This window comes from Mustelus asterias, chromosome 1 (genome assembly GCF_964213995.1).
Source record: "Mustelus asterias chromosome 1, sMusAst1.hap1.1, whole genome shotgun sequence".
NCBI lineage: Eukaryota > Metazoa > Chordata > Chondrichthyes > Carcharhiniformes > Triakidae > Mustelus > Mustelus asterias.
The window spans coordinates 139,384,272-139,411,705 of record NC_135801.1 but is presented as its reverse complement, the minus strand read 5'-3'; the positions used below and the strand labels follow the sequence as shown (position 1 = coordinate 139,411,705).

Here is a 27,434-nt window from a genome sequence, read left to right as displayed (position 1 = left end):
TCCAGAGTGTGGTGCAAATCTGGAACTCACTTCCTGAAAGAATGGAAAAGGTGGGAACCCTCACAACATTTAAAAAACATTTAGATGAGCACTTGAAATTCTATAGCATACAGGGCTATCGGCCAAGCACTGGAAAATGGGATTCGAATAGCTAGGTGCTTGATTGCTGGCACAGACATAATGGGTTGAAGGGCCTCTTTCTGTGCTGTAAAGCTCTATAGACCTCTATCACCTAAGTTATTTGGATTTTCACTGTTTCTTTCTGTAACTTTAGATTTTCTGGAAATTAGCTGACAGAATAAATCCACAAAATATATTTTCTTCTGCTGGTATTTTGAAGTGGGAAAGTATTTGATTTTTTTTCTTCTCTATTTTTGTACATTTAGAAATCTACATGATATTCAGTTATGCATATTGCAGTGAAATTTGGCAGATTTCATCAACATTTTAAAGTTAGCTATTTCTGTACGATGTGTTCCGCTATTATCACTCATGAATTTAAGTTTGGTATAATAAATAAAATAAGGGACCATTGTTCCAGCGTTTCGGACTCAAGAATGTGGTGCCAGTCAATGTATCCGTAAAACAAAACACTAGGGGCCCGATTTTACCATCAAGTTGCGCCCGTTTTCGGGTGTGAAAACTTGGTAAAGTTGGGCGTGAGGCGAGTAGCGTGATCCGCGCCCGCCTCTGTGCCAGTTCCCCCTTTACCAAGGCCTGAAAATGGACGCAATCGGGACTGTGCCTGAAATGGCCGCGACGGCCATTTAAATGCATTTGCATGCATTGAAATTGACTTAATGGGCTGCACGCTCAACTTTACCAGCACTTCCCCCTTTACCACCGTGTTTGCCAGAATCTGCACGAAACAGATGCTCCATAAAAGTCCGATTCGGGCACTCTATCATTGAGGGTTTGTGAGGAGGTAAGTGCGTAGCGTCCGATGGCTCTCTGCTGTTCACGGGTGTCCTTTCGTTGCGTCCATTTTCTTTCTCTAGTCGGTGGCGGCTCTGCCAGTGTGTGGGGGGGACGGGGGGCTGTTGCTCAGCAGAGCCTCCAATGTCTGACTTGCAGCACGGACCCGGGTCTCTGCACTGATCTCAGGTTTGGTGGTGCTGCTGTGTCCTAGTGCACTCAGCACTCTTCCAGCTGAAGGATGTGCACAAAGCCCTTGCAAATTGCACTGCTGCAGCCTCTCAATTTTTCAAGGAGCTGTGATTTTGGGGAGTATGTGACTGGGGGAATTGGGGGGGGCTGTGATTATGGAGAGCATATGGCTGGGGGAATTGGAGGGTATGGACAGTGACTGTTGATGGGTTAGGGGCAAGCAGTGTTCCTTAACCTCCACATGTGTTCCTCAGAAAAATGTTAGAACCTATTATGAAGGAAGTCTTTAAAGGTACTTCGAAAATTATTGTTTGATTAGAACAAGTCAACGTGGTTTGATACATTTTTTTGAATTTTGAAGGTGTTACTGGTAAGGTTAATAGGAACCTGTAGAAGTTGTATACTTGGATTTCCAAAGGGCATTCAATAAGGTGCCACACGAAAGGATGGGGTGCAAGATAAGGGCTCATGGAGTTGGGAGACATATATTAGCTTGGATAGATGATTGGTAAACAGGTTGGCGAGAGTAGGGATAAACCAACATTTTCAATTTGGTAGACAACACCCATTGGAATGCTGCAAGGATCAGTCTAACAACCTATATTAATGAGTTTGATGAAGTGACCAAGAATAATGTACCCACATTTGCTACATAGATAGATGACAATGTCAGTGATGAGGAAGATACAATGAGGCTACAAAGTAATATAGACACATCAAGTGAGTGGGCAGCAAGGTGGCCAATGGAGCATAATGTAAGGAAGTGTGAGTTGTGAGAACAAAAAAGCAGAATATTTTTTGAAAGGCATGCAACTTGTAAATGTTCACGTTCAGTGAGGCTTGGATGTGCTCGTACAAGGAACACAAAGTTAACATACAGGTACAGCAAGCAATTAGGAAGACAAATGACATGTTGGCCTTCATTGCAAGTTGATTGCTGTATAAGATTAAAGAACTGAATTGCAAATCCCTGCTACAATTGTATGGGACATTGGTGAGTACTATGCACAGTTTTAATCTCCATTTCAAAGGAAGGATATATTTGCTTTGAAGGCAGTACAGCAAAGGTTTAGTAGATTGGCCCCTGAGAGGAGAGGGTTGTCCCATGATGAGAGACTGAGTAAATTGGGCTGATACTCTGGAGTTTAGGAGAATGAGAAGTGATCACAATGAAATGTACAAGATTCCGAAGGGAATCTAGGGTAGATACCGAGCAGTTGTTTCCCCTGGCAGGGGATTCGAGAACATGGGGGCACAGTTTCAGGATGAGGGTTCAATCACTTCAGACTGAGATGAGGAGAAATTTCATCATGTAGAGGGTGCTCCATCATTAAATATATTCAAGAGTGAGATTGCTCAATTTTTGATTTCTCAGGGAATCTAGGGGTGTGTCGAGTAGTCAGTAAAGTGGAGTTGAGGTAGAAGAGCAACCACCGTCTTATTGAAAGGAAAATAAGCCCGGGGGTCATATGGTCCACTATTCCTTTTTGTTATGTTCTTACATTCTGTATTTGTTGGTGAGTACTGTTTTGTGTTAAAGTATTTGGGAATATTCTAGCTTTCATTTGTTTTGTGTAAGGGTTTCTTTTTCTCAATTATTGCATATCAGCAATGTACAAGAGATTCCTCAACTGGGGCCACAAGCCTTCTGCTAGTTGCTTTTTCTTTGTGTTCCATCAGGTTGTATTAAAATTGCTGGATATCATATTTCCTGATGACAGAGAGGATTTGAGGAGAAAAGATTGTTCTAATGCTGGGGTTTTATATATTTATATTTTAAATGGCTACCTGGATGGAGGATGGTTAAAATGTCAAACAGAAATTGTTTATTCCCCATGTTTAAATGATGAGTTAGTTCACCTGCATATTTGGAAGATCTCTTCTTGTCCATTGTATTGGAATTAAGAGAGACAAAGTCACCAGAAAGTTGGGCTGGTGTTTTGAAAAGACATTGGGCGAAATCTTACGAAAATGTGGCAGAGCGTCAGTTCTGGTGAGAAAACAGGCCTGGAACTCTCCAGTTCCACTGGCCAGTTTTCTCTCCAGATCTTGTCGCTTCAACGGCCAGAAAAAGAGTGGATGTGGTTTGTGCCAAGATGCTGGTAGGTGGGGCCTCCAGAGCTGGGGACCGAGTCTAAGCATTGAAACAATTGCCCTCTCTCCCCCTCTCCACTACAGAGGAATCTATGGCCTTACATCCCTGCCCCCAATCATCCTCAGCATTGACCCCCCCCCTCCAATTATCATCAGCATCCCCATCACTCTGTGTCTGCTTACCCCTAACTACAAATAGATGAGTCCCCGCACGTGAGACTCCTCCTAGCGCCTGCCCTTGGCAGTGCCCCCTGGCATAGGTTGGCACTGTCAGGTCTGCTGCTAACCTAGCAGTGCCAACCCATGCCAGAGAGCAGTGCCAACGAACATTGCCAGGGCACTGTATGGTTATGTCCCTCTCCCACTTTGCGCCCCTGGATGGATTCCCCTTGACAGGTTCACATCTGGGTGAACCTGTTTGAAACCTCACCGATGTGACATCACATTGGTGAGCTATGAAAATCTGGTGAGGGGTCTAATTCTGGTGAGGGGTGTTTAATTCGAATTTGACTTAAGTTTATTTATTAGTGTCACAAGTAGGCTTACATTAACACGGCAATGAAGTTACTGTGAAAATCCCCTAGTTGCCACACTCCAGCGCCTGTATATGGGCATGTATTGAATTCAGGTTCTTGCCCATTACGGGTGTGAACCTGATTAATCGCAGGTGAGGGGCAGCAAAAATCAGAGATCGCAATCTTGCAGGCAAGATTTGAGATTTCTGGGTTTCACTGGATCTTGAGCCCCCACTGGCAATTTCGCAGATGGAGAGTGCGGGCTAAAGCTTCATAGGCAGTCAGGCTACAAAAGACTGAGATAAGACAGGAAGCTACAGGGAAAAGTTGTTCTGACCTGGACTGGAGGACAAAATTGAAGGAACTTTTGTCCTTTAATTGAGACAACTTACTGAAGTGAAGTTTTATCAAATATTTATTATTTTCTATCATTAGGCTAATAGATGTTTACCAATATTTTAATTAACTGAATCTCATATCTGTTGCTCTGTATGTTTACTGTAAAATAAAGTCATTTGACAAATCAAATCACGACCACACTTTCAGATTGGGTATTAAAGGATGAATTATAAACATAACTAGGGGTCATAGCTTGAGGATAAGGGACCTTTTAGGACTTAAGTGAGGAGAAATTTCTTCACCCAGAAAGTGGTGAATCTGTGGAATTCACTATCACAGAAAGTAGTTGAAGCCAAAACATTGTCTGATTTCAAGAAGGAATTAGATATAGCTCTTAGGGCTAAAGGGATCAAGGGATATTGGGGGAAAGCCGGATCAGGATATTGAATTTGATGATCAGTCATGATCAAAATGAATGGTGGCACAGGCCTGAAGGGCTGAATGGCCTACTGCTTAGATTTTCTATATGTTTATATTAATTAATGTCATAATTGAATCTGTACAAAGGCTTTTTCAATGTTTGACAAACTTGTCTGTTGAAACAAAGAATGGATCTTAGAATCTGTTATGCACACAGTGGGAATTCTCCAACCAGGAAGTCTGCGTATGCTCAGTCATGGAGCATATTCAAGACAGAAGTCAATAGATTTTTGGATGTTGAGGGATATACAAGTAGTGCGGGAAAATGAACTTGAGCTAGAAGATCAGCCAAGATTTTGGTTGAGTGGTGGAGCAGGCTGGAAGAACGAAATATCCACCTTCAGCTCAGGAGTTTCACTACAATACTACGTTGAAAGTTCAATATAAATACAAGTTGTTGATGAGATTCTCACTGAAATTTTCCAAAGAATCTTCGGAAACCTGAACAATTCAACATATACACCCATCCATTCCACTGACCCCTCTGCCTTTCAATCTCAGCCCTCTTGCATTTGTTTATAATACTGCTTGCTGTTTGCCAAATACCCCAATTTTAACATAACAAAAAATACAGGAATGTAGAGTATATTTTGAAAATTTGCCATTGATACTTGTGACAAATGGTGATGATGATACCAATCAACAGGACACAGGTGAGCAGAATAGTCAGACAAGTGTCAGATGTAATTTAATACAGAAAAGTGAGGTGATGCATTTTGGCAGAAGGGATCGAGAAAGGAAATATTTACTCAATGCCACAGTCCTAAGAATGTGCAGGGATAGAATGACCTGGGGGATTATGTGAATAGATACTTGATGGCAGCAGGGCATATTGAGAGAATAGTTAGCAAAACATAAGGGGCGATGGTCAGATTCTCTTGTTAGAGATGGTCATTGCCTGATACTTCTGTGAATTTTACTTGCCAATTATCATCCTGAGCTTGAATAATGTCTAGGTCTTGCTGCATATGGACACAGGCTGCTTCAGTATCTGTGGAGTCTTGAATTTTACTGAAGATTCTTGGCTTTCAATTTAGTGATGGAGGGAACTTCACTGGAGCAGTTAAAGATGATTTTGGCTAGGACTTGGCCTGAGAAACTCCTGCAGTGATGCCCTGGGGCTAAGAGGACTGGCCTCAAACAACTACAGCCATCTTCCTGTGGGCCCTGGATTAGGCTATTTACAATTGTGCTGCTTGACAGTCAGAGATCAAAGTTGCACATAGTAATTTACTGTTCCTTGGGGCTTGTAATCACGTCAGCGAGTCTTCATAGATCGGCATCTATTTGTAAATTGTGATGGTTTGGTTAGCAGGTACTTTTCCTTCCCACACTCCATTTTCACTGATTTATTATCCTTTTGTTTTTCTTGGGCATTTTGATTGCTTTATTGTATATTAATTAGAGGTTGCACTTTTTTCTTAAGATAAATATGTAGCTAATTCCATGTTATAGCAGAGAATTGCTCGGGATGCTAATTTACGTTTTGTAGGTTTATGGGGAAAAGGCAGGGGAGTGGCACTGGGTGAATTGTTCTTCCAGAGGGCCAGCACAGACCTGAATGGCCTCCATTTGTATTGATTCTAAGTTACACTGTCATGTTCATACAGATTGTTGTTTAGTAATCTATTTGATTGAACTATACAATAATGTTGGGCAAATCAGACATTGCAATCTCCCAACTACAATTCTGTTTGCATAGCAGTCGGAGAATTCCTGTTCTACTGTCAGGACAGTGAGGGTGAATTTAGTTGATTGCACCTATTTGTTTCAGTCCATCTGTGGCATTGCCCAGGGCAAATTACGGAAGGTTCACTAACTGTCTGTCATTCTAACAATCCTGGAAACACGCTGGTTGTGGAATTGATAGTTTGATAATTCCCCTTCCTCCTTCAAGCAAAGGAGCAGGCTTGAAGATCAGGGATAAATTTATGTGCAGTAAGTGTCTGATGTTTGTTATTCTAATTCCAGTGGCAAGGGATCCTTTAATGTTGAAACAAAGTACACTTTAATTATTATTTAAAGGGAATTGTAACCACTAGAGTTTAGGTGGTTGCAATATTCTTCAGTCTTGTAAATCTGAATGCAATGAAATAGCTAATTGAAATGTCACTGTTGTAAAAATAAATTTATTTAAATATTGCTTCATAGATTTAAAAAAAATCCTCCCCAATCCTAAATTTTAGTGGGAGTTTATTTCCTTGGATTTTAGATTGTTACGATCCTAGTTGGTATAACTGGATAGGAAGATCCCAGAATGGAACCCTAGCTCAAAAGTTGGTATTTTTTTCAGGAAACATGGAGGAACAAAACCACAGGACTGCTAATTAGTTTTCACAACAAGGAAAAACATGTTTATAAAACATGAAAAGTTTGATCATGATACTCCTTTACTCCCTCTTTAGCTTCACAAATATATGCAGATTTTAATGATAACACCCCACTCTGAAACCAAATGGCTGATGCCACTCAACTTTCTTCTCACAATCTGTCTAGAGGATTGCCACATGAAAGTTTCCAAACTCTACTCCCAAAAAAGACACAATTTAAAATCTTCTTTCAAAACAAAGCTTTCTATCAGCAATTTGCATAATGAATCCATTCCAGGTTTTGCAATTATACTGTCAAACAAGACTTCTTCTCCGCTTTTAACAAGGAACCCAGCGCCAAGTTTTACATCTCTCCCTTCAGGATTCTTTTCTTTTGTTTGTTAGACAAACGTTTCACAATTGCTTTAACTATCAATTCCCAAACTGCATTAAGATAGCACCAAACTTTCGATTTACCTCTGAAGTCATCTTTCCCACTTTAAATCTGGTTATTTCATCTGTTTCTTTAACCTAGAGCACTTTATCAGCTTTTCCCTTGAATTGCCCTGACCAGTACCTTGTTCAACTTCTTGGCCTCTGTTCCTTTAACATCAGTCTTCATAGGACATTCTTTCTGTTCCAGTTCCATGGTTATCTGGACTGTATCTGGTTCATTAGGAAGTCTGCCCCTTTACAGCCCCTTTGTCCTGTCCAGCCTTTCTTCCAGCAGGGTTGGAAGATGTTCACTCCCCGGTGTCTTATCTCGAACTGCCCTGGTTTCCAGTGTAAACTAAGAACAAAGGAAATCTCTCCTCTCTGGAAAGTGGCCCCTGGTTACTAAACAGATGTTCAGTGGGGACTCTACTTTTGACTTCTACTTGTGCCACAGCTTTTATTTACTCTTCATGCTGTAACTTCTCTAAGCACAATAGAAACACAGCTTGAATTGAAACCAAAATCACCATACGAACACCTTTATCCAGCATGAATCTAACTAGGTTTATCTTTCCTTACACAGAAACGCTAAATTAAACCCACTAAAAACTATACCTTATTTCTAATAATTACCAATATAAATCCCTTAAAACTACCTTTGTTTTCCTGATGAGATACTTTCTGGGACATTACCTAAATAATTCTGTTATGAGTCTGCACAGTCTATTCTACTGGAGGAAAGTGCTGGCTTGGCAGAAAATTCTCGTCCTTTCTCATCTGATATACACTTAACGCCTATGATATTTAATGTATTGTTAATTGTGGCTAACAAACATTCAGCTTGCTATTTAGGTTGTAGAGAAGGATGAATAAAAGTAACATACGAAACCTCAAATTCATTTTCCAACTGGCTTGTCTTGCATGTCTTGGGCAAGAAATTGGGGATAATAATGCCCTTTTTAGGAGGAGTAAGCATATGTAGTGAAGCACAGTAGATGCCTTCTTTGGTGCAGGTAGTAATTAGTTTGTGTGAGAGGGTGAAATATACACAGGAGGCAGATCATGACGTCAGTCACTGTGCAGCAACACTGTCATTTTTCCTCTCAGTGGTATCACTGACACCCTTGCTTAAACTCACCCAACTGAACACACGTTAAGCAAAAAGATGAACCCTCTGCCAATGTCATTTAAAGGCAATGTCAAATAGTTATAAGTTAGATAAAATTATCATCTTACCTAATTCTCCTTTTCACATTCCAGTTCAGCTGCCAAAATCCTAAACTCTGGAATTCCCTCCCTAAACCCTTCTGCCTGGTCACCCATATGCTTGTTAACCTATTCTCATGCTTCGCCCACTAATTTCCCAATAGTTACAGTTTGAGGTTCCCCAGCCTATCCTCTTAATTTGATTTGATGAGATTTATTATTGTCACATGTATTAACGTACAGTGAAAAATATTGTTTCTTGCGCGCTATACAGACAAAACATACCGTTCATAGAGAAGGAAATGAGAGAGTGCAGAATGCAGTGTTACAGTCATAGCTAGGGTTTTGAGAAAGATCAACTTAATGCAAGGTAAGTCCATTCAAAAGTCTGACAGCAGCAGGGAAGAAGCTGTTCTTGAGTTGGTTGGTACGTGACCTCAGACTTTCGTAGCTTTTTCCCGAAGGAAGAAGGTGGAAGAGAGAATGTCTGGGGTGCGTGGGGTCCTTAATTATGCTGGCTGCTTTGCCGAGGCAGCGGGAAGTGGAGACAGAGTCAATGAATAGGAGGCTGGTTTGCGTAATGGATTGGGCTACATTCACAACCTTTTGTAGTTCCTTGTGATTTTGGGCAGAGCAGGAGCCATACCAAGCTGTGATACAACCAGAAAGAATGCTTTCTATGGTGCATCTGTAAAGGTTGGTGAGAGTCGTAGCTGACATGCCAAATTTCCTTAGTCTTCTGAGAAAGTAGAGGCATTGGTTGGCTTTCTTAACTATAGTGTTGGCATGGGGGGACGAGGACAAGTTGTTGGTGATCTGAACACCTAAAAACTTGAAGCTCTCGACTCTTTCTACTTCGTCCCTGTTCATGTAGACGGGGGCATGTTCTCCTTTATGCTTCCTGAAGTCGATGACAATCTCCTTCATTTTGTTGACATTGAGGGAGAGATTATTGTTGCCGCACCAGTTCACCAGATTCTCTATCTCATTCCTGTACTCTGTCTCATCATTGTTTGAGAAAATCAAATCCAAATCAAATCGAGATTTTAAGAAAAATGAAAGGGGGAAGCCAGGGCATTATGTACCTATTCACTTAAATCAATTTTGTCAGGAAATTACTATTGTCTACAATTGAAGATAGTGTGCTAGAACATCTTGGAAATTCTACGGCCAACATGGATTTGTGCCTGATGAACCTGACTGAATTGTTTGAAGAAGTGACTTGCATACTGGTCAAGAGAATGTCCCGGAATACCACTTAAATCGACTTCCACAAGGCATTTGATAAAGACCTTCAGAAGAGACGATTAACCAAAACTGAGCCTCATGAATTAAAGTCAAATTATTCACCTAGTTAGGAAATTGGCTCGGAGAGGAGGGTTAATGAGCAGGTACTTTAATTGACAGAATGTGACTCTTGGTGACCTGTAACAATCTACACTGAGGCCTCAAATATTTATTGTATTTATTAACTACTTAAATGATGGGATAGAAAGCCACATATCCAGGTTTGCTGATTTAGGTTGTGCCCATATCTGATCTGGTGCTTGTATGGGTGATATTGAGTAACGCTGCATCATTACAAAAACTGACCTTTTCTTCCTCATGCGGCACAGCCATATCCACATATGCACCACTTGAAATGAAAGAGGTAATAAGTATTAAATTTTAGTTTAATGGGGAAATAGAGAGAGAGAGACAGAGCAAGTTGGAAATGGCTGTTGAAAGCGCCTGCTAGTTGTTCAGAGAGTATGTAGGATGAGATAGAATCCATGAGGGATAAAGAAGATAAGGTGGAATGGAACCCTCCATAATAACTCTTGCAATTACAGTGTCATGATGCTGTCACTGCTCATGGCATTCAGTCTGTTTCATTTGAAGGGATTGAAGTCATTGAACATTTTGGCCACTGCAGCCATATCCTTAAGTTTCTGGTATTAATTCCCTCAGTGAGCTCTTCTTATTGGTTACGGCGTTGTTGCCTGGAGGGCTTTTTATTCCCTGAAGGGGGGAAGAACATCTGAACCTTAAATTGGTTGCATCCAGGTCTTCAAGACCGCATCAGTGAAACTTGGTGCTTGATCTTCATGTCTTGCAGCCATTTTTGTCCTTACAAATTTTCCCTTTTACCAGCAGCCAGAATGCATTTAGTTTGTAAAAAAAAATGCTGGCTATCTGTAAGTATCAGGAGCGATACCTGATACCCACACACCCAAACAAAGGTGTTCAATGAATAGCATGCATAGCACTGGATACAATATAATAAGCAGGCAACACAAATACAGCACTAACATGCATGTGGAGTGCAAGATCTACCATCTCTGTGACCCCCTTTCCGCATAATTGAATTTCTATACCTTCAAAGTTTGTGAAAGCTGCTCTCGTGCCATCAGTGAAAAAATAAATTAATAGCTTTTGTTGATGACTGTGGCATAATTCTTGTTCTCTCACGCAAAACTGATACTTTTGGGGAATCTTGTGGCTTTATCCTCCTAGTGGGTAACTGGGTTTCACATATCATCCACTTCAAACAAAAAGTTAATTGTCCCAAATCAGATCGTAACAATATTGAGAAGGGGAATGTAGCTGGGCAGAGAGAGAAAGATGGTTGTTGGAAAGAAAGCAAATGGAAGGAGTAGGAGGAACATTCTCAATTGAAAAGATATGGTAGGTGGTTTTTCTACATGTCTGTATTATGATATTGTTATTTACCATATGCGTAAGAAATCTGGATTTTGGAATTGAAGGAGCTTTTGAAATTTGTTGATAACCAAATGGCATGTGGCAAATTGTCCACAACCTCTATGAAGAAAGTGGAGGAGGAAATAGACTACATCTGACATCTTATTGTTAAAAAGCAACGTATTGGTTAGATGTCTGCATGCGTGTATCTTATGGTTCATATATAAGTGGACATGTCTTGCCTACCTCGCCCCTCAATTCCTTCACCATACCACTGCAGTCAATTTAAATGTTGGTGCTACTGCTGTCATTTTGCTGTGTTAGTATGACAGACTAAGATGACCTGTACGAACAATGCTATTTATATTGAACACCAAATGTAGGCAGCAAAAATGTGATATAGATCAGCTGATGGAGTTACCCCTGCACAGCTTTAGCTTCACGGTACTGTAATATAACTGAACTGCAAACTTTAAATTGTTAATTTTGAGTTGTCACAACCATTATTAAACATGTCAATTTAACTGAATACCAGTAAATATAGTTACTTTTTACCTGGCAGCAGACAAGGACCTGGTCTCAAAATAGTACTTGCGGTAGAATAATACACCATAGAAGGTTATCTCAACAAGTCCTATTTGTTGAATTTTACTTCTCTACCATATTTTATTATTAGTTGAAAATCACCAGAGATTTGTACAGAACAAACTTAGGGTCTACAAAATAATTTAAGTAATTGTCAAACAAGCATTGATGGAAAATGGTTCTAACAGCAGATAGTTTGCCTAAGGCATATATAATAGTGATAGTGGCAGGGTGGAACACATCGAGTAATGGCCAAATAAAAGGTAATTTGGCACAATGCATATGAAGCAGGCCAACTTTATGAGGAATATATATACGGTCCTGCAGTGAGCAGTTCAACATAATTTTAACCCTGGGGAGTTGAAAAACTGAAGGTGGAAAGACATAAAAATGAATCAGTCATGCAGTAAATCTTGGTATAGTGCACAAAGTACTTAATCACATACTTGCAAAGAAAGTCCAGCTAATGCTATGCCAGTAGGGTCAAATGGGAAAAGTTAATTGTTAAAAAGAACAGTGAAAACAATTTGTACAGGAATTGTTTCTTTTAATAGATTTCAGACTGTATATTCTATGAGCTCTCCATTGGCTGCACTGGATATGTGCAGTTCCAATAATCTAGTAGAAGCATACCCTGTGAGCTTTTGGCAAACATTATTTCATCAAAGGAGCAAGAAGTGTTTATTTTTAACATGGTCTTGCATGCAAGTGAACAATTTCAACAGAATTTGTGCTGTATATAATTTTAAACACTAAGAAAATGGCAAAGGCATGTTTTTAGGAATGGTGAACCTTAAAAAAATGGTAATAATTATTTTTTGCTATTTTTAACCTGGAATGTTTTGGATGTAAAGCTCGTAAGCCTTTAGTCTGAGTTCAAACAGGATAACAGGTTTTGTGGAACATTGCACTTGAATGCAGACATGCTTATCATTTTGTCATGTGTGCATGTTTTTTGTAGATGACTGATAGTTTAGATGCTCAGACACTAATTGAAGATGTCTAAAAGCTCAATACAAATTGACCTTGCATTGTTCTTTTTTTAAAAAAAGTTTTTTTTTTAGCAATTGAGCTTTATAATGAACTTTTCACATATTAACCCCTGCTCGTCTACTCATTAAACTGCTAGCCTATAATCTTGTGGGAGAAATTGAAAAAATGGATTGTCAATGAATGTCAGATAGCTAAGAAGACCTGTTCAGTTCTCGGGTACTGCAATTAGTTCCTGATAATTTTGAAGCTTTTTTTTGTGCTGAAAAATCTTTTTGATTATCCAATCATTTGAAATTAGCAGTGTAGATAAAAAGTGGGAATTATAGTGGTTGATGGAATTATCAGGCAACTTGAATCAAGTGACATTTGAATTAAAAGGAGTAAAGTGTGTAGCTTTCGGACCATTATGATCAGCTGAGTTTCTGCAACAATATTGTGGCTTTAATGCTGCCAACAGATTAGAAACATAGAAACGTAGAAGATAGGAGCAGGAGGAATCCATTTGGCCTTTCGTGTCTGCTCCGCCATTCATTACAATCATGGTTGATTGTCCAACTCAATTGCCTAATCCTGCTTTTTCCCCATAACCTTTGATCCCATTCACCCCAAGTGCTATATCCAGCCGCCTCTTAAATACATTCAATGTTTTGGCATTAGCTACTTCCGGTGGTCATGAATTCCACAGGTTCAGCTAGTTAGAGTTGCAATTACAGTTTAGCTAGTTATTTCCACACAATCATGTGCTGACTATGCAGTTGTTCGGATTTTCTTGGGAGAAGCTAAATGGATCAATTTCAAGAGGTGGTGATTAATTGCACAATCTGCTTTGTTTGTTTGTTCACATGTATATTACTAATACAATGAAATAATTGTTCCTTGGAGTTAATGTTTTTCTTCTTTTCTTTCTTCTCCCTACCTTTCTCTTGTAGTTAAGAAAGCCAGTCTCAGCGGACCTCCAGGTAAGACTCATGTATTGGATTAATAATAGAATGCCATGCATGTTGTGTTTGGTGTACACAAGAATACAAGAATTAGGAACAGGAGTAGGCCATTCGGCCCCTCATGCCTGCTCTGCTATTTGATAAGATCATTGCTGATCTGATTGTGGCCTCACCTCCACTTACCTCTGTGCCTCCATAACCCTTGCCTCAGCTGTCGATCAAAAATCTCAGCCTTGAATATGTTCAATGACCCAGACTCTGCTGCTCACTGGGGAAGAGAATTCCACAGACTAATTACCCTCTGAGAAAAAAAAATCAGCTCCTCTCAGTCTTATGGATGACCCCTAATTTTTAAACAGTGTCCCCTCATTCTAGACTCCCCCATGAAGGGAAACATCTTCTCAGGATCCACCTTATTAAGTTCAGTGAGGATTTTACTAGTTTCAGTAGTATCTAGGGCAAAGATTTTCTAGTTGTTCACACCAGCAGGATCATCTGGTCCCTCTGCAGTCAACGGAGATTTGCTGAGTGCCAAATTCTCCGTCCTCACTTGCAGTGGCAATGGGGCGTGAATGGCTGTTTAAGATCACGCCCCACCTCTCTTTCTTCTCAACTTCAATGGGTATAGGTCCAACCTGCTCAAACTTTACTCATAGGAGAACCCCATCATACAGACATATGTATTAGGAGCAAGAGTAGGCCATTTGGCCCATTGAATCTGTTCCACTATTTGATAAGTTCATGGCTGATCTGATTGTGGCCTCTGCTTTACCGCCTACCCTTGTAAAGAACAAAGAAAAGTACAGCACAGGAACAGGCCCTTTGGCCCCCCAACCCTGTGCTGATCATGAAGCCCTAACTAAACTAAAAAAAAACCTTCTTCCCTTACTTGGTCTGTATCTCTCTATTCCCTCCCTATTCATGTACTCACCCAGATGCCTCTTAAATGTTGCTAATGTGCCTGCTTCCACAACTTTCTCTGGCAGTGCACTCCAAGCACCCACCACTCTCTGTGTGAAAAACTTCCCCCGCACATCTCCCTTAAACTTTCCCCCCTCAACTTAAACTTGTGTTCCTATAATATATAAGTGAATCAATCTTTCTTGGCCTTAAAAATATTCAGTGACCCTGCTCCAATGCATTTGCATTTGAAAAGGCAATTACAGCAAATATATATATTTTTTAAACCATTGTTGCAACCAAATGAGGGGGCTGAATTGATTAGGAGCTAACTTACTCCTCACCTGGTTGTAATGTAACTATGATAATAAAAAAATCCGTTCTACTTAAGGAAGATAATTCCATAGATTAACAACCCCATGAGTGAAAAAAATACTTCTCATATCTGTCTTAAATGGGAGATCTAGTTCCAGTCTTTTTACAAGGGGAAACATCCTTTTAGCATCCACCCTGTCAAATCCCTTCAGGAACTTGTGTTTCAATAAGATCACCTCTCATTCTTCTGAAATCCAGACAGTAAAGGCCTGGCCAACCTTTCCTCATAAGACAACTCCAGAAATCGATCGAGTGAACCTTCTCTCCACAGCTTCTAATGCATTGATATCCCTTCTTAAATAAGGAGACCGAACTGTACACAGTAGTCCAGATGCGGTCTCACCAAGGCAGTGTACAGCTGTAGCAACGTTTGCCTATTTTTATATTCAATTTCCCTTACAATAAAGGGCAACATCCCCTTTACCTTCCTATTCACTCGCTGTATCTGTAAACTAACTTTTTTGTCATTCATGTACCAGGACACCTAGATCTCTCTGTACCGTAGGGTTCTGCAGTCTTTCTCCAGTTAAATATTATACTCCTTTTGCATTCTTTCTGCCAAAGTGGACAAGTTGAAATTTTTCCACATTATACTTCATCCACTAAATTTTTGCCCACTTACTTAACCTATCTATATCCCTTTGTGTACTCTTTATTTCCCCATGACAACTTACTTTCCTTGACAACTTACTTTCCTATCTATCTTTTGAGTCATCAGCAAATTTAGGTACCATATATGTAGTCCTCTCATCCAAGCCATTGACAAAAATTAAAAGTAGTTACAGCCCCAGTAATGTACCCTATGGCCCTCCAATAGTTACAGCTTGCCAACCCAAAAATGATTCATTTATCCCTCCCCTGCTTCCTGATCGGGAACCAATCTTCTATCCATGCTAATATGTTATTACCCCCTACACCATGAGCTCTTACTTTGCGAAGTAACCTCAGATGTAGCAGCTTCTGAATGTCTTTTAGAAATCCAAATTCACCATATCTACAGGTTACCCTTTGTCCAGCTTGCTTGTTACTATCTCAAAGAACTCAAAATAAATTAGTCAAACGTGATTTTCCTTTTACAAATTCATATTGATTCTGCCTGATATATTCTAATTCTCTCCATGATCTTTTATAAATCTCCTGCTATTTGCTCTTTAATGATGGATTCAAGAACTTTCCCTAGATGAAAGGTTGACTGACTTGTAGTTTTCGGCTTTCTGTCTTTCTCCTCTCGAGTAGAAATAATAAGTTTGTAAAATTAAACAGAAGTATTGAGACTTAAGTAGAATGGATTTTTTTGTTATCATAGTTACATTACAGCCAGGTGAGGAGTAAGTTAGCTCCTAATCAATTCAGCCCCCTCATTTGATTGCAACAATGGTTTATAAAAAAAATATTTTTGCTGTAATTGCTTTTTCAAGTGCAAATGTATCTCTTTATTAATAAGGAGCCAATCAAACCAGGTTTTCTTGAGTCAAAGAAAGAGCAAATTCATTAGTTACTAAACCTGAGAAAAAATAAGAATGGCGCAATGACACACAGATCTCCGATGTAAGGAGGTTATACTTTAATTAAAGTTAAGTCTTTTGCTTGTCATTGAGGCATAGATAGTTGAACCCTCTGGCCGTTCGAAGATAAGTGGTTTCGTGTAGAATTCTGGTGTTGACTTTATTCAAATTTGCACTCGTTTGAAGACCTTTTTAGCTTCTTGAAGAGAGAAAGAGATCTTGCCTGCTCTTTTCCAGCAACGTCTTAGATGACTGTCATGTTCCTTTTTCCCCTGCCCTCTTTCTCTGATTCTGCTTGGCAAAACCAATTTTAAAACTTCTCTCTGTATTCCCGGAAGGGAATTCGATCAGCATGTCCTGCATTCATCGTTGTAGACCAGGTAATCATACGTTTTGATTTCATCGCCAAAACCTTGAACACATTATAAGATATAGAAGAGTGTCTGTTACCAACTTTCTCCTTATTTGTCTCTTACTGTACAGAGTGAGTACATGGTTCAGCAATCTTGCCTTTAGCTATCCTCTGAACCTGTAAATATATATTATTGCAATCCAATTGCTGCCCTCTGATTGCTATGATTGACAACTGAGAATGTTTACATGAGGTAATCGTTGCTTTCCCTGTTTTATTTTAAATTTTATTTATGAATCTCAAAGAAAATGGATGCAAAGCCAAGCACAAGCATTTAACCAATGCTGCTATCTTGATATAGTCCATTATACTTAGACATGTTAAAGTTCCAAGCTGGCCTAAATACGTCCTTGGAGAAACAAATGAAGAGTAATTTGCCAGCCTTTTTGTCATGTTCTTTAGTTGAAGTTTAATCTTCATTCAAAATGATTTCTTCTGCATCTTTTGATCAATTTTAGGTCAAAGATTCACTTTCAGCTCTTATCCTAGATATTGTATTTATATATTGAGTGGGGAAGAAGGTACACAACCTGTAAAAGGGGCATCTTCTTAAAAGGAAGTATCCCCAGATGATTTTCTCCATGCTATAAACGGAAATTAAAATTCAGTTGGGAGAGGCAGTGGTGTGGTGGTATTGTCACTGGACTAGTAATCCAGGGACCCAGGCTCTGGATCCAGGTTCAAATCACACCATGGTAAATAGTGAAATTTGAATTCAATTAAAAAAAAACTTATGGAATTAGAAGTCTAACGATGACCATGAAACTATTGTTGAATATTGTAAAAACTCATATGGTTCACTCAAGACCTTTAGGGAGGGAAATCTGCCATCCTTAACTAATCTGACCTGGTATACATGTGACTCCAGAGCCACAGCAATGTGGTTGACTCCTAATTAGGGACGGGCAACAAATGCTGGCCCAACCAGTGATGTCCACATCCTATAATTAAATTTTAAAATTAGTATGAACGTTCTTTCATTCAACTACTAATTATCATGACTGATCAAGGCTGATCGGTAACCTTTGATTGTGGCATTTTTTATAATTAGCTGGATAATTAAATTAATTTGATCATTCCTAAAAGTATCAGGAAAAGTAAAGAAAATGTAAACAAAACTACTGTATCAACCATTGGTGACAAAAGCTACCTGATACTATTCATTTGGGAATGGACTGATGGAAATTCCAGGACAGCTTGTCATATAGATATCCATGCTGTCCTATTTCAAGGTGATCCAAATAGACATCAGCAAATGGCTCTTGTTGTACTCATGTACAAGTGAATGACTGCTGAATAATAGTCTAAGGCAGCCTACTATGAATAATTTTCAGTCAGGTTTGGAGAAATTGACATGTGAGATTGAATTCTTGGAAAAAAAAGCCTCTTTGAGGACTGACTCCAGCATTAATAATTTTCATATCAAATTTTTTTTAAACTGGTGGAGCAAATGCCATCATTAAATTGTCTTTTGTATGTTGTTATGTCTAACTGGAAGAATTACTTCCTTCAGTACTTCCTTATAGAAAGTAAAATTAACTCTATCTTATTGTAATTCTAACTTCAGCCACAGAAATCTTGAATGGGTAGTAAATGGCTGGCAGATGCCTTGCATGTTTATTATAATTAAGACATAGAATCCCTACAGTACAGAAGAAGGCCATTCAGCTCATTGAGTCTGCATTGACTCTCCAAAAGAGCATCTTATGCAGACCCAATCCCGCCCCTACCCAGTAACCCCATGCATTTATCCTGCTAATCCCCTAAATTACAAATCCTGGGACAGTAAGGAACAATTTAGCATGTCCAATCCACCAAACCTGCACTTCTTTGGACTGTGGGAGGAAACTGCAACATCCGGAGGAAACCCACGCAGACACGGGGAGAACATGCAAACTCCACACAGACAGTCACCCAAGGCTGGAATCGAACCCAGTTCCCTGGCAATGTAAGGCAGCCGTGCTAACCACTGTGCCGCTGCCACATTATATAATGTGCTTGTGTTGATATTCTAATTACAGCCCTCTGATTTACCCAACACTCAGTTGAGTTTGAAACAAAAACAGAAAATGCTGGAAAACTCAGCAGGTTTGGCAGCATCTGTGGAGAGAAAAACAGAGTTAATGTTTTGAGTCCGTATGACTCTTCAGAGTTAAAGAGAGGCAGAAATATGATGAGTTTTAGACTGTTGAAGAGAGGTGATGGCACAAACAGGATTAGGGAGACGTGGAAGTTCAGGGGAGATTTGACAAAGAGGTCATGGGCACAAGACAAAGGAAATGTTCATGGTAGTGTTAAAGAAGGTGTTGATAGTGGCGTAAAGATAAGATAGCAGAATGTGTTAAAAGCAGACAAGGGTCAGTGCTCTGTTAAAGCAAAACTGAGGAACAAGTGACCGATGGCCCTGTGGGGGAGGGGATGGACATGTTTGGGTAAACACATTGAATTGAAAAAGCAGGTTAAGATTAAGGAGAGTTCATGGTCTGCAATTATTGAACTGAATGCTCAGTTCAGAAGGTTGTAAATATTGTCACCAATGGAGCACCTAGAAGTAATCCCTCCTCATCCCAGTTCTAAATGATCAGCCGCATTTCCTGAGACACTGCCCCTAGCCAATTGAAATTATCTATATTAGCAAATTGAATTATTATCTAAATGGAAAAAAATTACAACATGCTACTCTGCAAAGGGACCTGGGGGTCCTTGTGCATGAGACGCAAAAACCCAGTCTGCAGGTGCAACAGGTGATCAAGAAGGCAAATGGGATGTTGGCCTATATCGCAAGGGGGATAGAATATAAAAGCAGAGATGTCTTGCTGCATCTGTACAGGGCATTGGTGAGGCCACAGCTGGAATACTGTGTGCAGTATTGGTCCCCTTATTTGTGGAAGGATATATTGGCCTTGGAGGGAGTGCAGAGAAGGTTCACCAGGTTGATACCAGAGATGAGGGGTGTTGATTATGAGGAGAGACTGAGCAGATTGGGTGTGTACTCGTTGGAATTTAGAAGGCTGAGGGGGGATCTTATAGAGACCTATAAGATAATGAAGGGGCTGGATAGGGTAGAGGTGGAGAGATTCTTTCCACTTAGAAAGGAAGCTAGAACTAGAGGGCACAGCCTCAAAATAAAGGGGGGTCAGTTTAGGACAGAGTTGAGGAGAAACTTCTTCTCTCAGAGGGTGGTGAATCTCTGGAATTCTGTGCCCTCTGAAGTGGTGGAGGCTACCTCGTTGAATATGTTTGAATCATGGATAGATGGATTCCTGATCGGTAAGGGAATTAGGAGTTATAGGGATCAGGTGGGTAAGTGGAACTGATCCACTTCAGATCAGCCATGATCTTATTGAATGGCGGGGCAGGCTCGAGGGGCTAGATGGCCTACTCCTGCTCCTATTTCTTATGTTCTTATGTTCTTATCTGTCTACCCTGTTAAGCCCCTTCAAACTCCTGTATGTTTCATTGAGATCACCTCTAACTCTTCTAAACTAGCATATATGCCTGATTTTCTCAACTTTTCATCATAGGACAATCATCTCATCCCAGGGACCAATTTACTGAAGCTTTGCTGTACTTTCTCCAAAGCACATATATGTTTTCCTCAGAAAACCAGGCGAAACTGCACGCTGTTCTCTGGGCATGGTCTCTCCAAAGCCCTGTACAATTTATTTTTTGTTCATGTGATGAGGGCGCCATTGACTAGGCCAGCGTTTATTGCCCATTCCTAATCACCCTTGAGAAGGCGGTGATGAACCACCTTCTTAAACTGCTGCAGGCCATGTGGTAGATTCACTTTCAGTGCTATAAGGAAGGAAGATCCAGGATTTTGACTCAGCAGCAGTGAATAGGGAATGGTGAAATAGTTCCAAGTCAAGATGATGTGTGGCTTTGAGGGGAATTTGCAGGTGGTGTTGTTCCCATTTGTCTGCTGCCCGTCCTTCTAGGTGGTGGAGGTCATGGGTTTGGAAGGTACTGTTGAAAGAGCCTTGGTGAGTTGCTTGAGCGCATCTCATAGATTGTACACACTTCTGCCATTATACATCGATGGTGGAAGGAGTGAATGTTTGTGGATGGGATGCCAATCAAGCAGGCTGCTTTGTCCTGGATAGTGTCAAGCTTCTGGTGTGTTATTGAAGATGCACACACTCATTGAGTCAGGTGGAGAGTATTCCATCACGCAATGCCTTGTCGATGGTGGACAGGCTTTGGAGAGTCTCTCCACAGTTACTCTCCACAGAATTCCAGCCTTTGTCCTGCTCTTGTAGCCACAGTATTCATATCGCTCACCTAGTTTAGGTTTTGGTCAATGGTAATCCCAGGATGTTGACATTTGCAGCAAGACTACTTTATTCTAGTATTCCAAACCCCTTATAATAAAGGCGTTTGCCTTCCTCATTGTTTGCTGTACCTGTGTGTTAACTTTCTGCATTTTTTAATACAAAAACTCCCAAGTTCCTCTGAAAATCAACATTTACAAGTTTCATGCCTTTTAAAAAATATTCTGTTTTTCTATTCTTCCCACCAAAGTGAATAACCTCACATTTACCCACAATATATTCCACCTGCAACCTTGCTGTCCACTCAAGTAACCTGTCCATATCTCTTTGCAACCTTTCTGTGTCCACCTTAGAGCTTAAATTTCCACACAGCTTTTTATCCTTACCAAAGTTAGATACATTACTCTTGGTGTCTTTGTCTAAGTCATTATGCAAGATCGTAAATAGCTGAGATGCCAGCACTGATCGTTATGGTACCCACTAGTTACAGCCTGCCAACTTGAAAATGCCCTTTTAGGTGTACTCTCGGCTTCCTGTCCATTAACCCATCTATCCCTGATAATATCGTACCTCAAACTTCACGAGCCTTTATTTGCCTATTAACCTTTTGCGTAGCACCTTATCACATGTCCTTTGGAAATCCGAAAATCAGAAAACCATCTTGACTTTGTCTAATCATAATATGATTTTCTAAATGCATTGTTATGACTTCCTTAATAATAGATTCCATTACAGATATAGTATCTCAACTCTGCTGTCCAAAAACAGACACTTTAGGATGTTGCATGCAACAGTTCTAATTGACTAAAATTTAAAAAAGAATAATTAAATTAAAAATTTTTAAAAACTGGACAATTTGGCTCGACCCTATTTTGGGGCAGTGTGGCTCCAGATTAGTTACTGACCTTGCTGCTCTATCCCAAGTGACCCTTGATCTCACCTTATCTGGCTTGATCTGAACTGCTCAAACTACCCAACCAGAAATCCGGCAATATCTGAAATCCTCTGTCCCTGAGTTTGCTTGATTTGAGGTACTTTACCTGTACTTTCCCAATGACTGATGTCAAGCGAACTGTCCTGTGGTTCCCTTGTTTTCTATCCCCCTTCTTTCTTGAACAGAGGTATCACGTTTGCTAATTTCCAAATTGCTGGGATGGTTGCAGTACTGAGGGAATGCTGCAATATCAGCAATGCTTTCTTTTGGATGAAACCTTAAACTTAGTCTCTATCTGGTTGCTTCGGTGGATGTAAACACTTTGTGGCACAACTTTGAAGAAGAGCAGGGGATTGATCCCTTGTGGCTTGGCCAATATTTATCCTTCAACCAACATTACCCAAACCAGATTACTTGGTCGTTATTGCATTTCGGTATGTGGGAGTTCGCTCTGTGCAAATCAGCTGCATATTTCCCTACATTGCAACATGACTACACTTTAGAAGTACTTCATTGGCTATAAAGCACTTTGTGAAGTCTGGTGGTTGTGAAAGGCACTGCCTAATTGTAAGTCTTCTTTTTTCTTTGACAATAATATTTACTGGATTGTTAGCTGCAGCTGCTAATCAATGCAGACCATACGTTTTGAAGCTCTCCAGTCTTTGACTAGATTGTTACCAATAATGATGGTGGAAATTGGCACTCAGTCGTTTTATAAAAATATAAATGAGAAAAGCTGGAACTGCTCATGGTGTAGTAGCGTTCATGGAATAACAGCAACAGCTGCTGCTGTTTTCCACAGATGCTACCTGATAGTTGAAGATATTCAACTTTTACTGTTTTTATTTCCATAGTTTTAGCATCTGCAGTATTTTGTTGATTGCAATATTTTTCTGGATGTGTTCAGTACATAGTTTCCCAGACTCAGTCAAGACTGGTCAAGTTCCAACAACGTTTGGAGGATGTGGAATGAAAGTGGCAGCAGTGAAGTGAGGCTCCTAATTGCACAGTAGGCTTGAAAACAGATCAAAAATTTTTACCAGGAGATTCAATTGAGATTTTGGCTTTTTATCTAAAATTGAGTGACTTTTTGCAGACTTTAAAGTTCTTTTCCTGACTCTGAATATTGATTAGAACAGTTTATTTCTTTTTAAGATAATTATGCAGACCTGAACACATGGTCTCCCTTGTGGATTTTTAAGAATGGTTTGAAGTAGAGACAGCTGGATCCAGAATCTCACACATTGAAGTCAACGCAATAACTAGTCTTGATGCAGTGCCAGCAACTTGCATTCCAGCCTTTGTTTTTTTTGTAAGATGTTCTTATTTCAAGTTCCCTACCTTGGCATTTTAATAAAACTTCTGTAATCTTCATGGTATGAATTCCATTTTATGGAAATAATGCTACCATCAGTATTTTAATATATTTTAATTCTGAAAATAGCCCTGATACAAAAGCCAAAAACTGCTGGGAACTGAAAGAAAGACTTCCGTTAACATAACGCATCTCATGACCTCCGGCTGTCTCAAAGTGCTTGAAAGCATTAAAAAAAAAGGAAGTACCAAAATTACTATTAATATCTTATACACTTATGAATTTCTAGAATATCTATATTTGTTCTATTTCAGGATAGGTAGACTTCTGGTTCAGAAAAGGGAAAAAACAATTTCAGGATTGAACAATCTAGCTCGATTGGTCTTATTTTATTGAACCAAATTAAATTTAACTTCACCAGTTTAAAAAATGTTAAAGCAATTATCTTCCAGGACCGCATGCCAATTTGATCTACTTGCTTTGATTTGATCGGATTAAGCTGTTCTTGTTTGGAATCTTATTGCAGGTGTAGCGTAGCATCACATATGAGTAGAAAAGACATAGTACACCTTGCCTCTTTAAGTTGCACATTCTGATTTATGTGATGTCTATGTCACCTAAGTGGTGGAGTGGGCAGATAGATGGCTGATGAAATTCAATGCAGAGAAATGTGGGGTAATGCGTTTTGGTAGGAAGAACATGGACAGACAAAATAAAAGAAGGGGTAATATTAGGAGATGGAGGAGCAAATGGACCTGGATGTATTTGTACATAGTTCATTGATGGTGACAGGGCAGGTGGAACCAGCAGTTAATAAAGCGGATTGCATCCCAGGCTTTAATAGAAGCAAAGAATACAAGAGCGTGGCAATTATGCTGAATTTTTACAAGACACTAGGTTGATCTTCAGTTGGAGTATTGTGTACAGTTCTAGGTACCAAACTATAGGAAGGATAGGAGTGCATTGGAGAGAGTAGAAAAGGTTTACAAGAATGGTTACAGTGATGAGAAACTTCAGTTATGATAGTTTGGAGAGGTTGGGATTGTTCTCCTTGGAGAGAAGAAGGCTAAAAAGAGATTTGACCAAGATGCTCAAAATCACAAGGGGGCTGACCAGGGTAGAGAGGGAAAAACTGTTCCCACTCGTAACAAGATCAAGAATGAGAGGGCACAGATTGAAAGTGAGTTGCAAAAGAAGCAAATGTGATGTGAGACTAACCAGGGGGCATAGATTTAATGTAAGGAGCAAGAGATTTAGAGGATATTTGAGGGAAAACGTTTTTATCCAGAGGGTGGTGGTAATCTGGGTGATAGAGGTGGGAACCCTCACAACTTTTAAGAAACATTTAGATGGTCACTTTAAATGGCATAGCATACAAGGCTACGGACCAAGTGCTAGAAATGGGATTAGAATAGATAGGTGCTTGATGGCCGGTGCAGACACAAAGAACCGAAGGGCCTCTTTGTGCTGTAAAACGCTACGATTCTATGAGTGGTTTGTGTCTGGAATTCCCTGCCTGTACATGTGTGGTGGAGGCAGGCTCAATCAAGACATTCAGAAGGGCATTAGATGTTTACTTGAATAGAAACAATGTGTAGGGGTATAGAGAAAAGTCATAATACTCCATTAGAGAGCTGAATTAGTCATCATTTGCTGAATGGCCCCCTTCAGTGCTTTAATGATTCCAAGGTAAATTCATTACCCTGACCACGTTGCCTGAATCAAGTGTGGTTCTAAAGGACAAAAGTGATTTTCTGTATGAAAGAACACAATGGGTGGAATTTTCCACCTCATCACAGCAGGTTTTCTGGTAATGGACGTGGCTCGGCATTGGCCGTTGATGGGATCTTCCTGTCCAGCTGATGTTTAGACTGATTTGCGTGGCTTGCCTGTTCCACTGCCAGCAAACCTGGAGGGGTCACCTTTGGTGGGACCACTGGTGGGAAGGGCTGGAAACTCCTGCCCAGTGTTCTGAAGTTATTCTTAAAATTGATTCTTACTGGTTATAATAAAAACCTAGCGAAATTTTAATTTTGGTTTTATGTGTAAACTGTTGCCTTGTGGATTACAGAATTGTGCCCTGGTGCATGCAACAATGAACACTGACACTTATCAACTTGAACTTTTTCGGCAATAGTTTATTTCTCAACAAATGAAAGTTTGAACTCTTTGCTAAATATTCTAAAGTAACTGCTTTAAAAAGCTAAATTGGTTTTTAAAAAAATCATTTGTAACTTGAATGATGTGATTTCATTTAGTACATTTGGCATAAATGTTGGCTTTAAGGCATTTGAATAATACAGCAGGTGGACATCACATACAAGAATCCTATTTGATCTATACAAAAATTATCTCCTTTGACATGTTCAAAATCATGAACCATTTTTGGCACAGTAAATAAGGAGAAATTGTTTCCTGTGGCAGAATGCTCAGTTGTCTGAGAGCATAGGTTTCAGGTGATGGGTTGAAGAAGGGATTTTTTTTCACGCAGCAAGTTAATCATAGAGCTAATCATAGAAACCCTACAGTGCAGAAGGAGGCCATTCGGCCCATCGAGTCTGCACCGACCACAATCCCACCCAGGCTCTACCCCCACATATTTACCCGCTAATCCCTCTAACCTACGCATCCCAGGAATCTAAGGGGCAATTTTTAACCTGGCCAATCAACCTAACCCGCACATCTTTGGACTGCGCCGGGAATGCATGCGCATCCCCCAGAGCCAGCGAACAGTTGTGATCTGGAATGCACTGCCTGAAAAAGCGGTGGAAGTAGATTTACCAGTAACATTCAAAAGAAAATTGTATAGATACTTGAGAATAAAACTTCTATGGTTATGGGGAAAGAACAGGAGAATGGGATTAATTGCAGAGCTCGACTAAAGCAGAAACATGATGGGTTAAATACATTTCTTTGGGGCTGTATGATTATTTGATAATGCTTCATCTGGTACCACCCTCCACCGCTGCCAAATTTCTTTAAACCCACTTCAACAGCACCAGTTAACCTCCTGAATGGGCAAAGGTCCCAGCCCTATTAAAATTCAACCCATCTGCCTTGTACAGGTCTCACTGACCCAGAAATAGAGGCCGCGATTCTCCCATTGTGACCCGCAAGTTTTCTGGTGCATCATGGTGGGAGACGCGCGTCTGCGGCATTGAACAGGGATTTGCACATGCGCCGGGAATGCATGCGCATCCCCCAGAGCCAGCGAACAGTCTAAATTTAAATTTAAAATTTACATCTTGTAAAATTACACTTAGCACATCAGATGTACAAGTTTCAAACCGGCGGGAAGGCAGGTAAGTCATTTAAATCTTTTCTGCATGTATTTCAGATATGTACATTTGTTAACTATCGGGACCCAATCTCCCACCCCGTCGGGAGTAGTTCATTCCAGCAGGGTTCAGACTAGCCCCCCACATTCGGGGAACTAGCAGGAGACCCCACCGGAATGAAGGAGGGGGCAATCGGGGTCTCCCAGGTGGTCAGGCAGCAGGGGGGGTGGTGCCCCTCTGCATGGGCACCCTGGCAGTGCCAGCCTGTGCCCCCTGGCACTGCCCAAGGGACAAAGTGCCCATGCCCAGGGTGCACCTTGGCTCTGCCCAGCGGGCATTGGGCAGTGCCAAGAGGGTGGGGCCTACTGTGGGTGGGGCCTAGGTGCGATTGTTGGGGGTGGGGGGTCCCGCTGCCACTCTGCATTGGGATCAGTCTGGGATTGAGGGAAGGCAACGATTGGGCTGGGGGTGGGGGGAGGGGCAGCCTCTGGGTGTGGGGGCGGTCAGACCCCGGGGAGGGGTCGTCGGGGGGGGGGGAATCGCCACTGCTGGGGGGTGGGGCCTGGGCATCAGGGCGCTCTGGGCCTGCGGGAGGGGTCACGGCCCAGGAATTGCTGTGGGTGTTGCGTTTGGGGGGGGTGGAGGGGCAGCACTGTGGGGGTCCCGGGCTGGCCAGCAAACGGGAGGTTGACCACTGCGCATGTGCAGATCTCCAGAACTGTCAAACTCCGGCGCGAATAGGACCAGCCCCGCTG

At 40.7% G+C, this 27,434-nt stretch overlaps 1 protein-coding gene across 5 annotated transcripts in view; it reads left to right on the top strand.

Annotated features, from left to right (window-relative positions):
* Positions 1-27,434, top strand: part of unc13bb (unc-13 homolog Bb (C. elegans)) — a 565,742-nt gene that overhangs the window by 92,754 nt on the left and 445,554 nt on the right. For all 5 annotated transcript variants that reach the window (XM_078219471.1, XM_078219470.1, XM_078219469.1 and 2 more), the window contains exon 2: positions 13,675-13,704. In XM_078219471.1, the coding sequence (XP_078075597.1) occupies positions 13,675-13,704 (30 nt within the window). The remainder of the gene's footprint in view (positions 1-13,674; positions 13,705-27,434) is intronic.